This window comes from Bubalus bubalis, chromosome 3, assembly GCF_019923935.1.
Source record: "Bubalus bubalis isolate 160015118507 breed Murrah chromosome 3, NDDB_SH_1, whole genome shotgun sequence".
NCBI lineage: Eukaryota > Metazoa > Chordata > Mammalia > Artiodactyla > Bovidae > Bubalus > Bubalus bubalis.
This window is the reverse complement of record NC_059159.1, coordinates 29,242,548-29,257,259: the sequence shown is the minus strand read 5'-3', so window position 1 is coordinate 29,257,259 and position 14,712 is coordinate 29,242,548. Positions and strand designations below refer to the sequence as shown.

Here is a 14,712-nt window from a genome sequence, read left to right as displayed (position 1 = left end):
AAGAATGATTTCCAGGCGCTTTTCTCAGTGATCATTTTGTGTTGCTTTCCTTAAGTTAGCAGGAAAGTTACATGTCACCATGACTCTGTTTCTGAAATAAAACTGAATTCTTATTTCAACTTTTTTCCAGTTGTCAAAAATCTGAATGAACGATATAAATTCTGCATTAGCATGTGCAAGAAACTGACAGAAAAGCTGAATCGCTTCTTCTCTGACAAACAGAGATTTATTGATGAAATCAACAGCGTAACTGCAGAGAAACTCATCTATAACTGTGCTGTAGAAATGGTAACCGTTTTTAAGGTGTAATATTGTACAGTAATAGTTGTGGTGTTTAAGAGCATCTTTTGAATCGCACACCTGCTTGACATCATCCTTTTAAGCAGAGTTTATGCAGCACCACTCCCAAGTTCCAGGTGTTATGGTACCTCTCCTGAAGGAGTATTTGGACTGAATTAACATGCAGCAAACATAAGCTGTGTTGGTTACCACTTTTGGTATTAATAAGTTTACCATACCACTTAAAAATTGCTAACATTAGGCATGATCTAATCTTTTGATAGTTTGAATCTAAAAGCTTTTGCTGGATCTGTTTCTTCATTTCCCATTGTTTAAGAAATTTGGCTTAAAATGTTAGAAAAAAATTCTGCTCTTTTACCCTATCTGCAAAAATTCATGTGCTCTGGTTATATTCGTAGAAATAATTTGTTTTCTGTATCTCGAAAGGAAAATTGCCTGAGGTAAGCATGAAATTAGAGGCTGTTAAAGAAGTAATTCAGTGGGGAAGAACTTAATTATTGACCATACTTATGATTTTTACCATACTAACACAATTGACCTTCCTTCTTGGCCCCAAATTTACCTGAACTCTGAATTGTACTGTTATATTGCCCCTTGGCATTTTTTTGAAAGTCATCATAATAAAAAGTCATATGAAAATAATTTTGGAATATAAGCTATTGATGAGAATAATATATATTATATCGCTATAAACTGTTGACATGAATAATATTATGCACTGTATCATTTTGTACCAAATAAAGACTTCGTAGGACAGGTTTTCTCTTAAAATTTGTGCCAGGACTGATGTCCTGTCGTGAGGAGTGACAGTGCTGTTGTCTCTGCTGATGACATGGCCGCGTGCCTCCAACAAATCTCTCCTGGGTCCTGGCTGCTGAGTAGCTTAGGGGCACTCACCTTACATGTAGTTCTTTCTTTCTCCTTCCGTTTCAGGACTTTGATTTTCCATATCCATTTTATTTATCTTATTGTAAGTGGCTTTGCTTTTTGAAAGAGACAGCATACTGACAGATAAATTAGCACACTGGATCCCTCACGACTCAGAGATGAATGATTAAAGAGAAAATTAGGATGCTGCTGGGAAAACAAAATGCTCATAAACCTGTGAATGACACTGAGGAGGCCCTGCCCCGCCTCCCACTGCCCAGCTCACTCCTGCTTCTCGTGATTCGGCCTCAGTGTCACTTCCTGGAGGCTCTCCTCACCTTCCCCTCCCTGATAGTCTGGTTAGGTGCCCCTTGAGTGTAGTCCACTGGGATCCAGGGCTTCCTCCTGTGATACCATGTGGCCCTTGGAGGACACCGCACACCTTACTTGGACTGTGAGCTCGCCTTCATCGTATGCCCACTGCCCCGTAAATTCAAGAGGTGCCCATTAAATTTCTCTGAGTGAATAAATCCCACACACCAGAAAGTCCTTTAACTGAAAGAAGCAGCTGATAAATGGCTTTTAATATCATTTAATTATTTCATTGTAACAAAATCTGCTTTAATGAAATGCCAGGTTACTAGTATGGAAGTGTATATTTAAAGTAAACTTTTAATTGAAGTCACATATGAGCCAGTTTAGAAGTGTTAAACCTTAGTTTTGAGTCTCTGAGTTCAAGGTTATGTTTGAATGCAGAGTTAGTAACTCTTTTGTCAAGAAGGTTTTCCTTTATATCACTCACCCAGTAAGTTTTATCATTTTGTCAAAATGTATTAATTTTAGAGAGATTCCATTTAAAGCTGCATTGTGCACACGGATTCATATTTTCTTGGAAAAGTTGAGAACCTTCTTGTCTTTTTTTGCTGGTTCCAGGTTCAAGCCGCAGCCTTGGATGAAATGTTTCAGCAGACTGAAGATATTGTTTATCGCTATCATAAGGCAGCCCTTCTTCTGGAGGGCTTAACTAAGATTCTTCAGGACCCAGCAGACATTGAAAACATCCACAGATGTGAGTTGACTTGGAAAGCAGTGTGTTTGCTGATTGCATCTCCTCGTCTTTTCCTGGTGCAGCAGGAAGACCCTGGGGTGTGCAGTGCCCTGCCCAAGGGGGTTGCATCTTGGTTTCCCAACCTTGGGCTAGTCACATCCCCCTTCCGTGGCCTCAGTTTCTTCTTCTGTGAGATGAGGGACAAGGCCCGCCTTGCAGAGCTGTTGTGAGGAGTAGATACTAGGCTTGTGAAGAGCAGATGAGGCGGTGGTGGGCCTCTTGGAGGAGGTGTGGTCATCCACATTCTGAAGAGCAACCAGGGACTGGCAGTTCTATACTTATTTGCAGTTGTGAGCAAACTAGCTGTTAAAATCTACATGTTATTCGTTTGACTTGCTAATCTAGCTTTTACACCGTGCAGCACTAAGCTAGACAATTACCAGGCAGAAAGAAGAAAAAGCACTGGAACTGTTAACTTTGGGGCAAAGATAGGTCAAAAGTGAGGGTGGATGTGGAGAGATTTTTCTTAGTGGTGATTCTTTCCTCAGTTTTGAAATATTAATGGTATTTATCATGGATTTTATTTCTAGATAAATCTAGTATTGAAAGAAGATTGTCAGCACTCTGCTATAGCACCTCAGCCTTGTGAGCAGCAGCAGGCCTGCCCCCGGGACCAGCGGTGGGTGTCAGGTGATGCCATTGGGAGCACAGCTTGGGTCCTGTCGCCCCACTCTTACATGGTGACTACCAAAGAGCACGCAGTGGTTTCACAAAGGAAAACCAATCCCAGAACTACATATTGTAGGAGGTCTGCCTAACCAGAGAAGTAACCCCTTCCCTTTCTCTTTATAGCAGCAAATGCAAAAGTGTTCCACTGGGCTTTCGGTTTGATTTTGGTAAATAAACATACCTTAGAACTAGAGTCACCAATATGGTTACTGTTAAGGAGAGTTAGCATGAAGTGATGAGTGGCTCTTTGTACCAGCCACCAGAGCACAGTGTGGGACTCCTCGTATTCACTGAGGCGTGGAAGTAAAAAGCCCCATCTCCTCCGGGCACTTCAGTTCTCGGGGTGAGTTTGTCTGAGTCTGAGCACGCACCCATAAACAGCTCAGGAAGAAATAGCTTAAGAAGGAGTGAAAGATGACTCTTGGAAGATTTTGTGAAATCTTCAATTTGAGCTAACATGGACATATATTAATAATCTTCCAAAATCTTTCATATTGCACTAATTTATTAAAACAACTGTATTGGATTTTGCAATTTAAAACTAACTGAGGCACAATGGACTTGTTTAGAGTATTTTACTTGATTATATATGCGTACCCTTTCCAGAATTCACGTGTAATCTCTCGTGGACTTTTCAGTGGTAAAGACTTATGTTTTATGAACCTCTGCATTTTCTTAACCTATTCATCTACGCCTACAGGTTTTCTCTCACTGATGTTTTTAAGTTGCTAGTTGTCTGCTTTAGTTTGCATTTTTTTACTGTGCATGCATAATGTGCATTCATGCCTGTGACCCCTAGGTTTATTTGGGCAGCATTAGAACAAATCGCAGGCCAGAGATACACCCAAGAATTGCAGTAGGGCCAAAACAGAGTTGGTGACCTCTAGGCTTTTTAGTGATGTGGAGTTTTACATGAAGTCAGAGAAAAATGAGGTTTGTTTTCTCTTAGGATAAGGGGCGGCTCTCTCCAGCCTGTGTGCATTTTCCTGTGGGCCCTTAACGTCCCTCCAGAAACGGTGCCCTCGCGGTCGATGATTTGGTTTCTTTGACTTACATGCTTGGATACTTGAACAAACCATTCTCCAGTTTTAATCCTCTTAGATGATGTCATCTAAACTTGGACAAATTGCACAGAAGCTCTTTGGCATTAATCTAATTTAAGTGTACTGATAAAAACAAAACAAGGTTTTCCTTTACTTTGACAAAGTAATGTAATTTTTACCTTATTTATCTGTATAAAATTCCAGCAGTTAATTTGAACATTTATTTATATGATGTTTGTATTTTTAGGTCTTTAATACAGTGTTTCTACCTCTCATTTGTAACTGCATGCATTACTCATGAAACTAGGTAAAACTCACTGAATTGTGTAGTAGCCTTTTTATTATTGCCTGTACAGATGTATACTAAGATAAATAAAACTGACCAGGTGTTTCTAGGACAAGGCTGGGTCCTTGTGACGTGGCTTGTCAGACCAACTCCCTCCTCAGAGAGTTTGGGGGCTGGGTGGTTAACGCCATTGCCTCAGGGCTTCAGGCTGTGGCGACAGCTCTGCAGGCTGCAGGAGCAGGGCTGTGCTGGGGTCTCCCCGCCCCCAGCAGGGTGACGAGCGCCATTACTGGTGATGCTCTAGTTTGTACTAAAGGGCAGTTTCTAGTATGTTCTCTCAGTTACCACCTAGGTTATCTCAGTTGATCCTCCAAAGGGGGTGGGTGCATTCTGGCCCTTCCTCCCCTTTCCCATTGGTTTTAAACACAGGATGGAATGAGTTCACAGTGAGGAAATGCTTGGTCTGCCGTCAGTACCTAGGGAGTGGTCTCCAAGTGCATTCTTCTTGTGCGAGAAAAGTCAGGTGGTAGGTGGTGTATGTGTGAAACCCTGCAGTCTGAACAGCAGAAAACAAACTGTAAATGCAGGAATAATGATTCTGATTATATTTCCATTATCAAGGCCAATTGTTTTAAGAGATTTTGCCTTGATTATAGCAATAATAAACAAATGCTTTATGTTTCCATGTGTATCTTTTGATTTTTCTATCATCTGTTTCATGAAATGGAAATGGACCAGTCCATACATTCATGGATTGACATCTGGAAAGTTATGGACCGTACAAATGCAGGTAGAGGAGTAATCCGCGAATGTGCTAGCTGGCTGTTCCTGTTGTAAGGATTTCCCTGAGCTGGGCCTGCGCTGGGCCTGAGGGATGATGCCCACACCCCCTTCTCCTGAAGAGGAAGAGCCAGAATGCTGTTCTGTCGTTCCACCCTCCTGGGGTCGAGAAGAGGAGGCTGGAGAAAATGTTACTATTTGGGCTGGGTGGGTTCAGTCCCCACAGGTAACAGGAGGGGAGTCGAGCTGGACACCATGGATGTGAAGTTGTTACTTGGCTCTAGAAAGCCCGTGAGGTGATGGGGGGACTTGTGCATGGGCCTTGGAGGAAGTCTTGCTGCTTCCACCATAGCCTCCACAAGCAGTCACCTGTTCTCACTGGGACTGAGTGAACTTGTATTGTTCCAGGAGGATACCTGCTGCTGGGGAGCTTGGCATCTTCCCTCCCTGACAGGCACCACCTGGAAGTATTGTGTCTGCTCTACACCCAAGGAGACTCTGGCTGTGCCCTGGGCCCCGAGTCTGCAGCCGTGGAGGCTCCTGAGTGCTGCCCGAGTCTCCTTGTTTGTCCCAGCCCTGGAAAGTGGGCAGGGGGTCAGGATGGCCAGGTCCTCACACAAACAAAGGAGACATATCACAGTGGCCCAGCTGGAAAAGCACCCACCATGGGAAATGACTGGTAGCCCCTAAAGTTTCAGCCTTTGTGGACAAGGCAGGGCCAAACAGGTGAAGGGTCATGGTAGGCCAGTACCCAGACTGTTCTGGAGGAAGGGGCCAAGGCTTCAGGTCCCCTTCCCCAGGGCCTTGCTTGGCCAGTTAGTAATGTGCCATGTAAATCTTTGTTGTGGCCATTCAGTGTGTCCTTGTTGAAGAGCCTTTGGAGTGGATCTGAGTGAGGTCACCGAGCCCTGGGCTTCCTCTCATCCTCCCACTCCCAGGCTGTCACATCTTGGCTGTTCTCTGCCTCCTTGGGTGCAGCTCTCTTGGTCTTGGACTGCCTCGTGCAGCAGTGGCCCCTTGACACATTCCTTCCTCGCCTCTCCCTCCCAACAATCTCCAGTCTGGAGGCTTCTGTGAGTGGCAGGGTGAAAAATCCCTGGTACGGACTGGCTGAGGGTCCTTGTCTCTGGGCTCAGATGGGGGGCGGATCTGAGCCAGGGATGGGGGCTCTGAGGGAGGCTGAGGCTGGGGACCCTTCTTCAGTCACAGGCTGTCTCCTCCTCATGTCTGGTGTTCAGAGACGTGAGTCCTCCGTGGACTCCGGACACTGAAGATGTGGAATAAAATCTCATTTCTCAGACCAGCTGACCTTGAGCACATGTCAACATTTAAGAGGTCGCTCACAGAGGAGCCAGCTTGTGACCAGAGCGTGTTAGTCCAGAGAGGATATGAAAACTGGGGGATTCTCGGGAACAGATGCTTGTTATGTAAGGGGCTTGTTTACTTCCACATGGGTCCCAGCTTCCTTCCACATGGTCACAAACACATCATCTGCTCTGCAACGTCCTGTCCAGGAGGCTGGACAGGATGCCCCATGTTGCCCACTTGCTCCATTCAGGACTGAATGGCCAGCACCTTCGGCAACTACTCAGCCCTGCTGCTGAGCTGCAAAGCAACCAGACAACACACCTGAAATTTGAGTATCACATAACTTCCACATGTCACAAAATCTTGTTTTTTTAATATCCACTTTAAATGTAAGAACCAGTCTTAATCTGCAGGCTGTTTTGTGTGTACCTGGTGCTCAGGTGAACCACAGAAGAGCCAGGCATTGAGGTGCATATGGTGGGAGAGACAGGCCCCTGGGGACGTGTGCTCCCCACCATCCATGTGTCAGTTAACCTGGGTGTGGACAGTCCACATCCGGGCCAGCAGCACAGCACTGGTGATGATTCTGACCTTAAACATTTCATTGGACGGTTAGTAAATACACAGGATGCAAAGTTTGCACCATTACTAGTTTTGGAGCATCTGGAGACACTTATCTTTCTGGTCCTTTGACAAGTGAGGCCCCTTTCACTCATGCTGTGTGGCCTTGGGCAGATCCCTCGCCTTCTTGCAGCTTTGCTTTTCCATCCAGTGAAGAAGATCACAGGGGCACCTACTCATACGGTCCTGGTGGGGAAAACGCCCTGCTAACAGGGAAGGGCACTGAAGGGCCTGAGGAAAACCTAGGAGCAGGGCCTTACAGGGCTACGCAGGTACCTATTCAGCCCTGCTCCCCAGAAGCCCAGCTCACTTCTGAGAGGAGCAGGGAGGCAAGTCCTGGGCCCCCTTCCTCCAGAGAAACCACCCCAAAGACCCCTGGGCCCCTCCAGGGGCTGGTGAGCCCAGCCTTTCTCTTGAGAGTAGTGGGGCATGGCGTCCCAAAGGAGAGACAAAAATGTCTCCAGGGGAAAGGCTGCTCCAGGTCTCCCCCTGACTTCTGTCTCCAGGGGGCCTTCATGCTCCTGTGTTGAGGATGGCCCTGAAGAGGCTTCAGTGGGTGAGAATGGCCAGGCCTCCAGCCAACAGGGTGCAGAAGGAACAACCCTTAGTTGCTGTATGCTTGGATTTAGGGGTGACTTCCTGGAGTGGAGGGAGGAGGGGTCTTTGTGAGGCAGGGTCTAGGGGAGGCATCTCCTCTTCTGTGAGGTGTGTCCTAGGCCAGAGGCTGATGGATAAATTTCAAGAAACTGCAATGTTTGACTTCAAAGTTGGTCTCTTTGTACTTACGCACCTGCCATGCTGGGACTGCAGCAATGTGAGGCTTGACTGCTCTCACAGGGTGTACCTTTCAGACAAGACTGATAACCACATGGCGAGTGCAATGAATGCCATGAAAGAGAGAGGGACAGTGTCATTGCTGTGGGCGGGCTCATGATGGGGGTGATGGGGCCAAAGTCAGGAAAAGATGAGTAGCCATTGCCCAGGTTAAGGAAGGAGGGGAGGGTGTTCTGAGAGCGGGACTAGCCTGTGCAAAGGCCCTGTGGCAGGGAAACCTGCCTTAATGGAGGCAGTGACAGGACGGCAGTCCTCTGCCCCAGCACCATGTGCTTTTTGTAGCACAGTAACCAGTTTCTGAAATTGCCCTGTTTATGCTTTTACTTGCTGTTCTGCTCACCTCACTAAAGTGTCATCTCTCTCAAGCCAGGAATCTGTCTTGTTAATAATGCACCTAGTTCCTAGGACATTTCTTGGCAAAGAGCAGGTGCTCAAAACATATTTGTGGAAAATGATGGTGGCATCTATGATTTTGGTGGTGGTGGTGAGGATGATGCTGGTGGGTATGTGGTGAGATGGTGGTGGTGTTGCTGTTGGTGGTTACGGTAGTGACGGTGGCGACGTCCCCATTCCAGGCAGATAGACACCGTGTGTGATCCTGTGTCGTCACACATCCAGGAACTTCTACGTGAGCATGTATAGATCTCGCAGGGCCTGGGAGGGGACGGAAGGTGCTTGCTGACTCTCACCGTGGTCAGTGCCCACATCAGGACCTGCCTCAGGCAGGCTCCCTGGAACCCACTCCCTGACACGCCCCCACAAGATGCAGATACAGCAACGACTCTGCTTCTGCACAGGGACTCTTTTATGCTCCTCTTTGCACACGTGAGTGCATCCATCCTGTGATGGACACAGGCTCTCGTCACCGGCCCTGCCTGACCAGAGGTCAGTGCATCGGGTCAAAGTGTGCAGCTAGGAAGGCTGGGGAGGCCCCCCTCAGAGCCGTGGGAAGGTTTGACACAGGCGGGTGGCCTGATTGCACTGGCCGCTTGGAGAAAAGATGGGAAGCGGCATAAGTGGACGCAGGGACACCCCCTGAAATGTCTTCAGAGGAGAAAGTGCCTGGTTTCTAGAGACAGGGAGGAGCTAAAACCCCTGTGACTTGGAGATGAACAGGATGGGGGTGTATCCAGGAGGGCTCTCTGTTGCTAGGAATTGTGTATGAGTTTGTTTTTGCTGTGTAACAAAACCATTCCCAAGAACAGTAGCTTCACACAGTGAGCACACCTGATTCTCACAGTTCTGTGGTCCAGCTGAATGGCTCTGGTTGGCTTTGCATGGCTGGTGCTCAGTGGCCTGGGGGCCCTCACCTGTGCTTGTGGGTTTGCTTGACGTTCTGCTGTCCACTGCTGGCCCAACCCCATTCAGGAGCGCCCAGTGTCAGAGGACTAGCCTCGGACACTCACTCCTCAGCCCTACAGACTAGGATCTGTCACTGTCCCGTTGGCTGAGTCCAGGGTCAACGTGGGAAGTGGAGTCCACCTCAGGGGGAGCACAGCCCTGTGCGCCCGGGGGGTGGGGGGGCAGAGTCCTTGCAGCTGCCATGCATGGAAAGGACTCCAGCTGGTTTAAGCAGGATGGAATTGGTAAAACACAAATATTTGTTAAGAAGAATCTTGGGGAGGCCTGGGAGCAGGATCAGGGCTTAGGACATGCAGGGTGGATGTCACTGCACCGCTGTACTCCTCGTCCACTGCTGCTCTGGGGGCTTGATCCTGTGGCAACTCCACCTCGTGTGCAGAGAAGACCCAGGGCCACTTTGCGCCTCCTGGGTCACATGAAAGACCCTGTTGGCAAGGCAGGCAGAGCTCAGGCCCAGTCATCGCCTTTGCATGGATTGGAGAGGTCAAGGGTAAGGATATACACAGAAATGTGGGTGGTGTCCTGAGGGGTCAGGGCCTAGAAGAAGGGAGACCTGGAAATCCGATGTGAGGAGGTCTGGGGGTGGCCCATGCTGATGACCTAGGGAGCAGGCACACAGCATTGCATTTCACGTCAGTGGCCACCAGGGGGAGCGCCAGGCAAACCAGGTCGCAGATGACTCATCCAGAGGTGGACCAGCCTCATTTCCAGACCCCCGGGGGGTTGGCCTTGGCGCCAGAAGCCACAACCAGCGGCCCAAGTGCCTGGTGTGCAGCAGCCCCACCGGTGACCTCCAGGCTGGCTCTCAAGAGGCCCACAGCAGCAAGCATCCAGGGTGGAGTGGTCACCAGGTCAGCACCCCACCTCCTGTGGGCTCCCCTTTTCTGTCTCATGCCCCCTGGACACTTCCAAGCCAAATGCTGCACGGGAGCTCGGCTCCTCACCGCGAGGGCCCCTCCTCTCTCAGCGTCTGAGAACTGACCGGTCCCGTTTCCCCGTGGATGATGATGATTCTCTCTATAAGTACTTTGTGTCCGTTGCAGAAATCCTTACAAAGAACAAACTTTCCATCATCTCAGAGATTATATTTTGGTTCATCCACTCAGATGACCTCCCTGTGTAAACAACATCTTTTATAAAAATGCAGTTATAGAAATTATACTGTTTAAAAACTTGTGTTTGAAGGTATTATGCACAGCTGCCCCTTTTAAGGATCTCAAGCCTTTTCTCGAGTGGCTGCACCTTCATATATCTCACAGTTCCCAACCTGAAGGGCCTGAGGGCTGTTCTGATCTGTGCTGCTCATCAGCAATGCTGCAGTGAGGCTGCTGGCACCTGGCGGTTCACTCCTTCAACTTTCCTCGATAAATTCCTCTGCTGAAGCCGCACCCGAACCCATTGCTTCTTGCCCCCACTGTTCCAGCCCATGGTTTCCAGGGTATTCCACCCTGTTATCCCTTCTGTGGCTGTCAGGGTGTCCCTCATCAGCTGCACCCCACAGGAAACACTCCCACGACCAGCAGACACTTAGCGTGGACGCCCCATGTTTCTTCTTTGCTGCTGCTGCTAAGTCACTTTAGCCGTGTCCGACTCTGTGCGACCCCATAGACGGCAGCCCACCAGGCTCCCCCGTCCCTGGGAGAAAGTCCTCTGTGTGATGTGATAGCAGTGGATACAGGTCACGATCCATGTGTCCAAACCCACAGGAGGTCAATTCTGGGCTCTGAGCGGTGATGACGTGTCCACGGAGCTTCATCAATTGTAGCAAATGTACCCACCGATGGGGATGTTGCTGGTGCCTGTGTGGGGGCAGGGGATGCACAGGAAGTCCCTTACCTTCCCCCCACATTTGCTGTGACCAAAACTGCTCTAAAAGTAGCCTTAATTGTAAACAATGAAGTGTTTGGGGCATTCAGAAATATATAAAAATACTCAACACTGTTCCTTCTACCCAGCTTTAGAAATTATGTACACAGAAAGCCCTCGGTGCATTACCAGCCCCTCCTGGTCTATTCCTCTCTGTGTCCCTAAAGGTCACCGCTGTCCAAATCCAGCTTGTCATCATTCACCCGTGTCTCAGCAAGTCCAGCCTCGCTCACTTGAAGCCAGAGCTGGTTCACACCTGGACCTGCTTCCTCTGACCCGCTGCACCTGGAGCCTCCACCCTCCCCGAAGGCGTTGGGGGGGGGGGGCTGGCTCTGCCCTTTGTCTACCCCAGCACCGGCAACTGGGAAGGGGGATTAGTAGATGGTGCTCATGTGTTTGCTGCATTCCTGGGTCCATGTGGATGGGCTTTTTAAAAAAAATTTTACTGTGTTAAAACATGCATGACATGAAGTTTACCATCTTCACCGTTTTCAAGTGCACAGTTCAGAGGCAGTAAGCGCATGCACACTGTTGTACAGCCACCACCACCACCATCTCCAGAACTTTCTCTTCTTCCCAAACTGAATCTCTGTCCCCATTACACCCTCACTCCACACCCTTCCCCCGCCCTCCTTTCCGTCTCTGGAATCACGTGGTCTGTGGTCCTATGGCTGGCATCATTCAGCACAATGCTTTCCAGGGTCACCCACGTCGGAGCAGGTGTCAGGATTGCCTTCCTGTTGAAGGCTGAGTTAGTGTAGTGGTGGTGCAGTGCTTTTGACCAGGCCATACTCTCTAGCGGCTCTGTGGTCCCGAGGGCAGCTGTTGACCCCTCCCCAGCACCCCCAGCATGGACTCAGGGAAGTCTGCGTGTGTGCCAGTCCAGGAATTACCAACTCTCCAGCCCCTGCAGGGGGTCCCAGAGTCTGAAATGCCCCCTCCCCTTGGGCTCCAGCTGTCCTTCCTTTGTGCACTCTGGCTTTTCACCCATGGAGACTTCACCCAGAGTGAGGGAGAGAGCTGACTCCCTCATCTCCCCCAGCATCTCGCTGCCATAGAAACAGAAAACTAGAAAGTATAGCACTTGTAAGAGGAAGTCGGGAGCCTAACGGGGGCACTGTGGCCTTTCCCTCCTCCCGAACACCCCTGAAGGATGGCATCCCCACCCCTCCAAGCCCACTGAGGGGGATCCCCAAGAGAGATGGGGGTGCCTGCAAAAGGGACATCTACTTACGCAGGGGACTTGTTGAACTATCCTCACCTGAGCTGATGGAACTGGAGAGGGCTGGTCAGAGGGCCCGTTTGGGTCATGAGGATGTGAGTTTCCTCCAGCTGACTGCGCTCTGAGGAAGCATGGCCTCAGACCATCTTGCTGATACCCGGGGAGCCTCAGCCAGCTGAGGGGACCCACAGATGATGCTGTGGAGGGTGGGGCAGGGGCAGAGGGGACTGGAAACCCTTTCCTGGTAACTGGGTGGAGGCAGGAGCTGTGGGGCCCCTGGACACCTACACAGGCTGCCAGGAGCACTAGGTAACGGTAAGTAGCAAAGACTCTGCCCTGGTTCACTCTCCTGCCACCAACACTCCGTTCCCCTCACCGCCACCCCCGCAGTGGACAGAGCCTCGGGGAATGTTGGAGGGGAGCGAGCTAGATCTGTCCTCTTCCTGGGGACGTGGGCCAGAGCTGAGCTGGCACAGGCCGTGCACTGAGATCAAAGTGCTTAGTTAGCCTGGACAGAGGTTTGGGCACCGGAAATTGACCAGAAAGTGATGGGAGCCTCTTGGAATGTTTGAAGGGGTGGAAAATAAAGATCTGAGGAGGCCCAGATGGAGCTGAACTGAAAACAAATTGAAAAGCCATTTTATATTCATACTTCACTTGGTCCAAATTTTTGTGTAGAACTAAAAGCACGAGACTCTCCAAGGGGTGAGGAAAGAGCAAAGGACACATGCTGGGGAGTGTGGAAAGTGATTCACCTGAATGTCAGTACAAGGGGGCGATTCCTCGAGTGCCTCCTGGGGCAGCAGAGGCACAGGACAGCTTAGGGACAGATACTTGGGGTTTTGCTCTCCTCACTTGTAGGAAAGTGTGCATCTGATTACAGAGCTGGGAGGAAGGGGACCTTCGAGGCCATGCAGGGGAGAAGCACTAACAGATCAACAGGGAAAGTAGGGAACCGGGACCATCAGAGATGAGAGAACAACACGAAGAGTGGGTGCTAAGGAAATGGGAAGAATATGATGGCAAGTTCCAGGAAGACTGTCAGGCGGGCATCTAAGACTAACCTACCGTCCGTCATTTACAAGAAATGCATAAAACAGCAGGATAAGTTACTGGAGGTAATGAGGTATGCAGACAGGTGCAAGCAAAAATAAGGCAGGAAGAGCTGTATTCACATCAGATAAGGTGGCCTTTATGGCTGAAACATGAAGAGGAAAGGCAAAAATCATAAGGAGGGTCAGTCATAAAATTGTATGAGCAAAGCAAAATGTGGTTAAATGCACACAGCAGAAGTATTGAAATTGTAAGGACAGTTGGATAAAAATACAGTTAACCATGAGAAGTTTTTATACACATTGCCTAGAGTTAGACCAAGTAAATAAAAAGGAATAGTGTCCAGAAATAATCAATACATTTGATAGGTAAAGATTCTTACAGCTATGAACAGAAAACATACCTCTCATTCATATGTCCCTGACATGGCTACAAAGATTATGTGACCACAAACAAAGCCTGAACCAATACAGGAAAGCAGAGAAGAAGGCCATATTTTTTATCATAATCTGAGAAAGTTTATCACAATCTGAGAAAGTTGTCAGTAACTAATAAAGGTGTGAAGAATATAATGTTAACTGCTTTGATAATAGGAAAGTGTGTTAGTCGCTCAGTCGTGTCCAATTCTTTGTGACCTGTAGCCTGCCAGGCTCCTCTGTGCATGGGATTCTCCAGGCAAGAATGCTGGAGTGGGTCCCTGATTAATAGGAAACACACTTCTAAAAAACAGGCCATCAAGAAGGAAATTAAAAACTATTAGAAAGCAGTGAAAATAGGAATGTTACATTCTCCAGAACATAGCAAAACCACATTCAGTGGAAAATAAAATGACTTAAAAGCCATCTGTATTAAAATAGAAAAACAAAAGACCAAGGACCTGCTTTTTCAGTTTAAGTACAAAAGAAAACTGCTTGCGTGCTTAGTTGCGTCTGACTCTTGGAACCCCTTGGACTGTAGCCCACCAGGCTCCTCTGTGGAGTGTGTTGCCATTCCCTTCTCCAGGGGATCTTCCTGACCCAGGGATTGTACCTGGATCTCCTGCATTGGCAGGCGAATCCTTTACCGTCTGAGCCACCTGGGAAGCCCACAAAAGGAAAGTAGGAAGATGGAATTGACGAAGAACAGAAATGAATCAGAAACCTACCTGCACACTTCTCTTAGAAGATAAGTGGGGCCTGGCCTTTGTGAACACTGATGAGCAGAAGAACCGTGGCTCACCCTGACTTCCTTTCCTTGTGAATGAAAAATGAGTTATAGAAACACACAAGGCTAAGATTCAGAAACGAGACATAATAACAGAGTCAGGAGAGGAAAGCATTTTGAGGAAATGGGTGAGGCTGAAGGGTGTGAACCTCCAATGGAGGTTGAGGAATCAATGCTGGGTGAGGCCTGG

General features: G+C 48.6%; 1 protein-coding gene across 10 annotated transcripts in view; it reads left to right on the top strand.

The window, feature by feature from the left end:
- ULK2 (unc-51 like autophagy activating kinase 2) overlaps positions 1-4,956 on the top strand; it is a 58,843-nt gene extending 53,887 nt beyond the window's left edge. For 7 of the 10 annotated variants that reach the window (XM_025280505.3, XM_025280501.3, XM_025280499.3 and 4 more), the window contains 3 exons: positions 131-288; positions 2,101-2,236; positions 2,806-4,956. In XM_025280505.3, the coding sequence (XP_025136290.2) occupies positions 131-288; positions 2,101-2,236; positions 2,806-2,864 (353 nt within the window). In that variant the 3' untranslated portion in view covers positions 2,865-4,956. Of the gene's footprint in view, positions 1-130; positions 289-2,100; positions 2,237-2,805 lie in introns of those variants that run through there. The other 3 variants (XM_025280497.3, XM_025280506.3, XR_003107879.3) reach the window with 3 other exon arrangements.
- Positions 4,957-14,712: the final 9,756 nt, after the last annotated feature.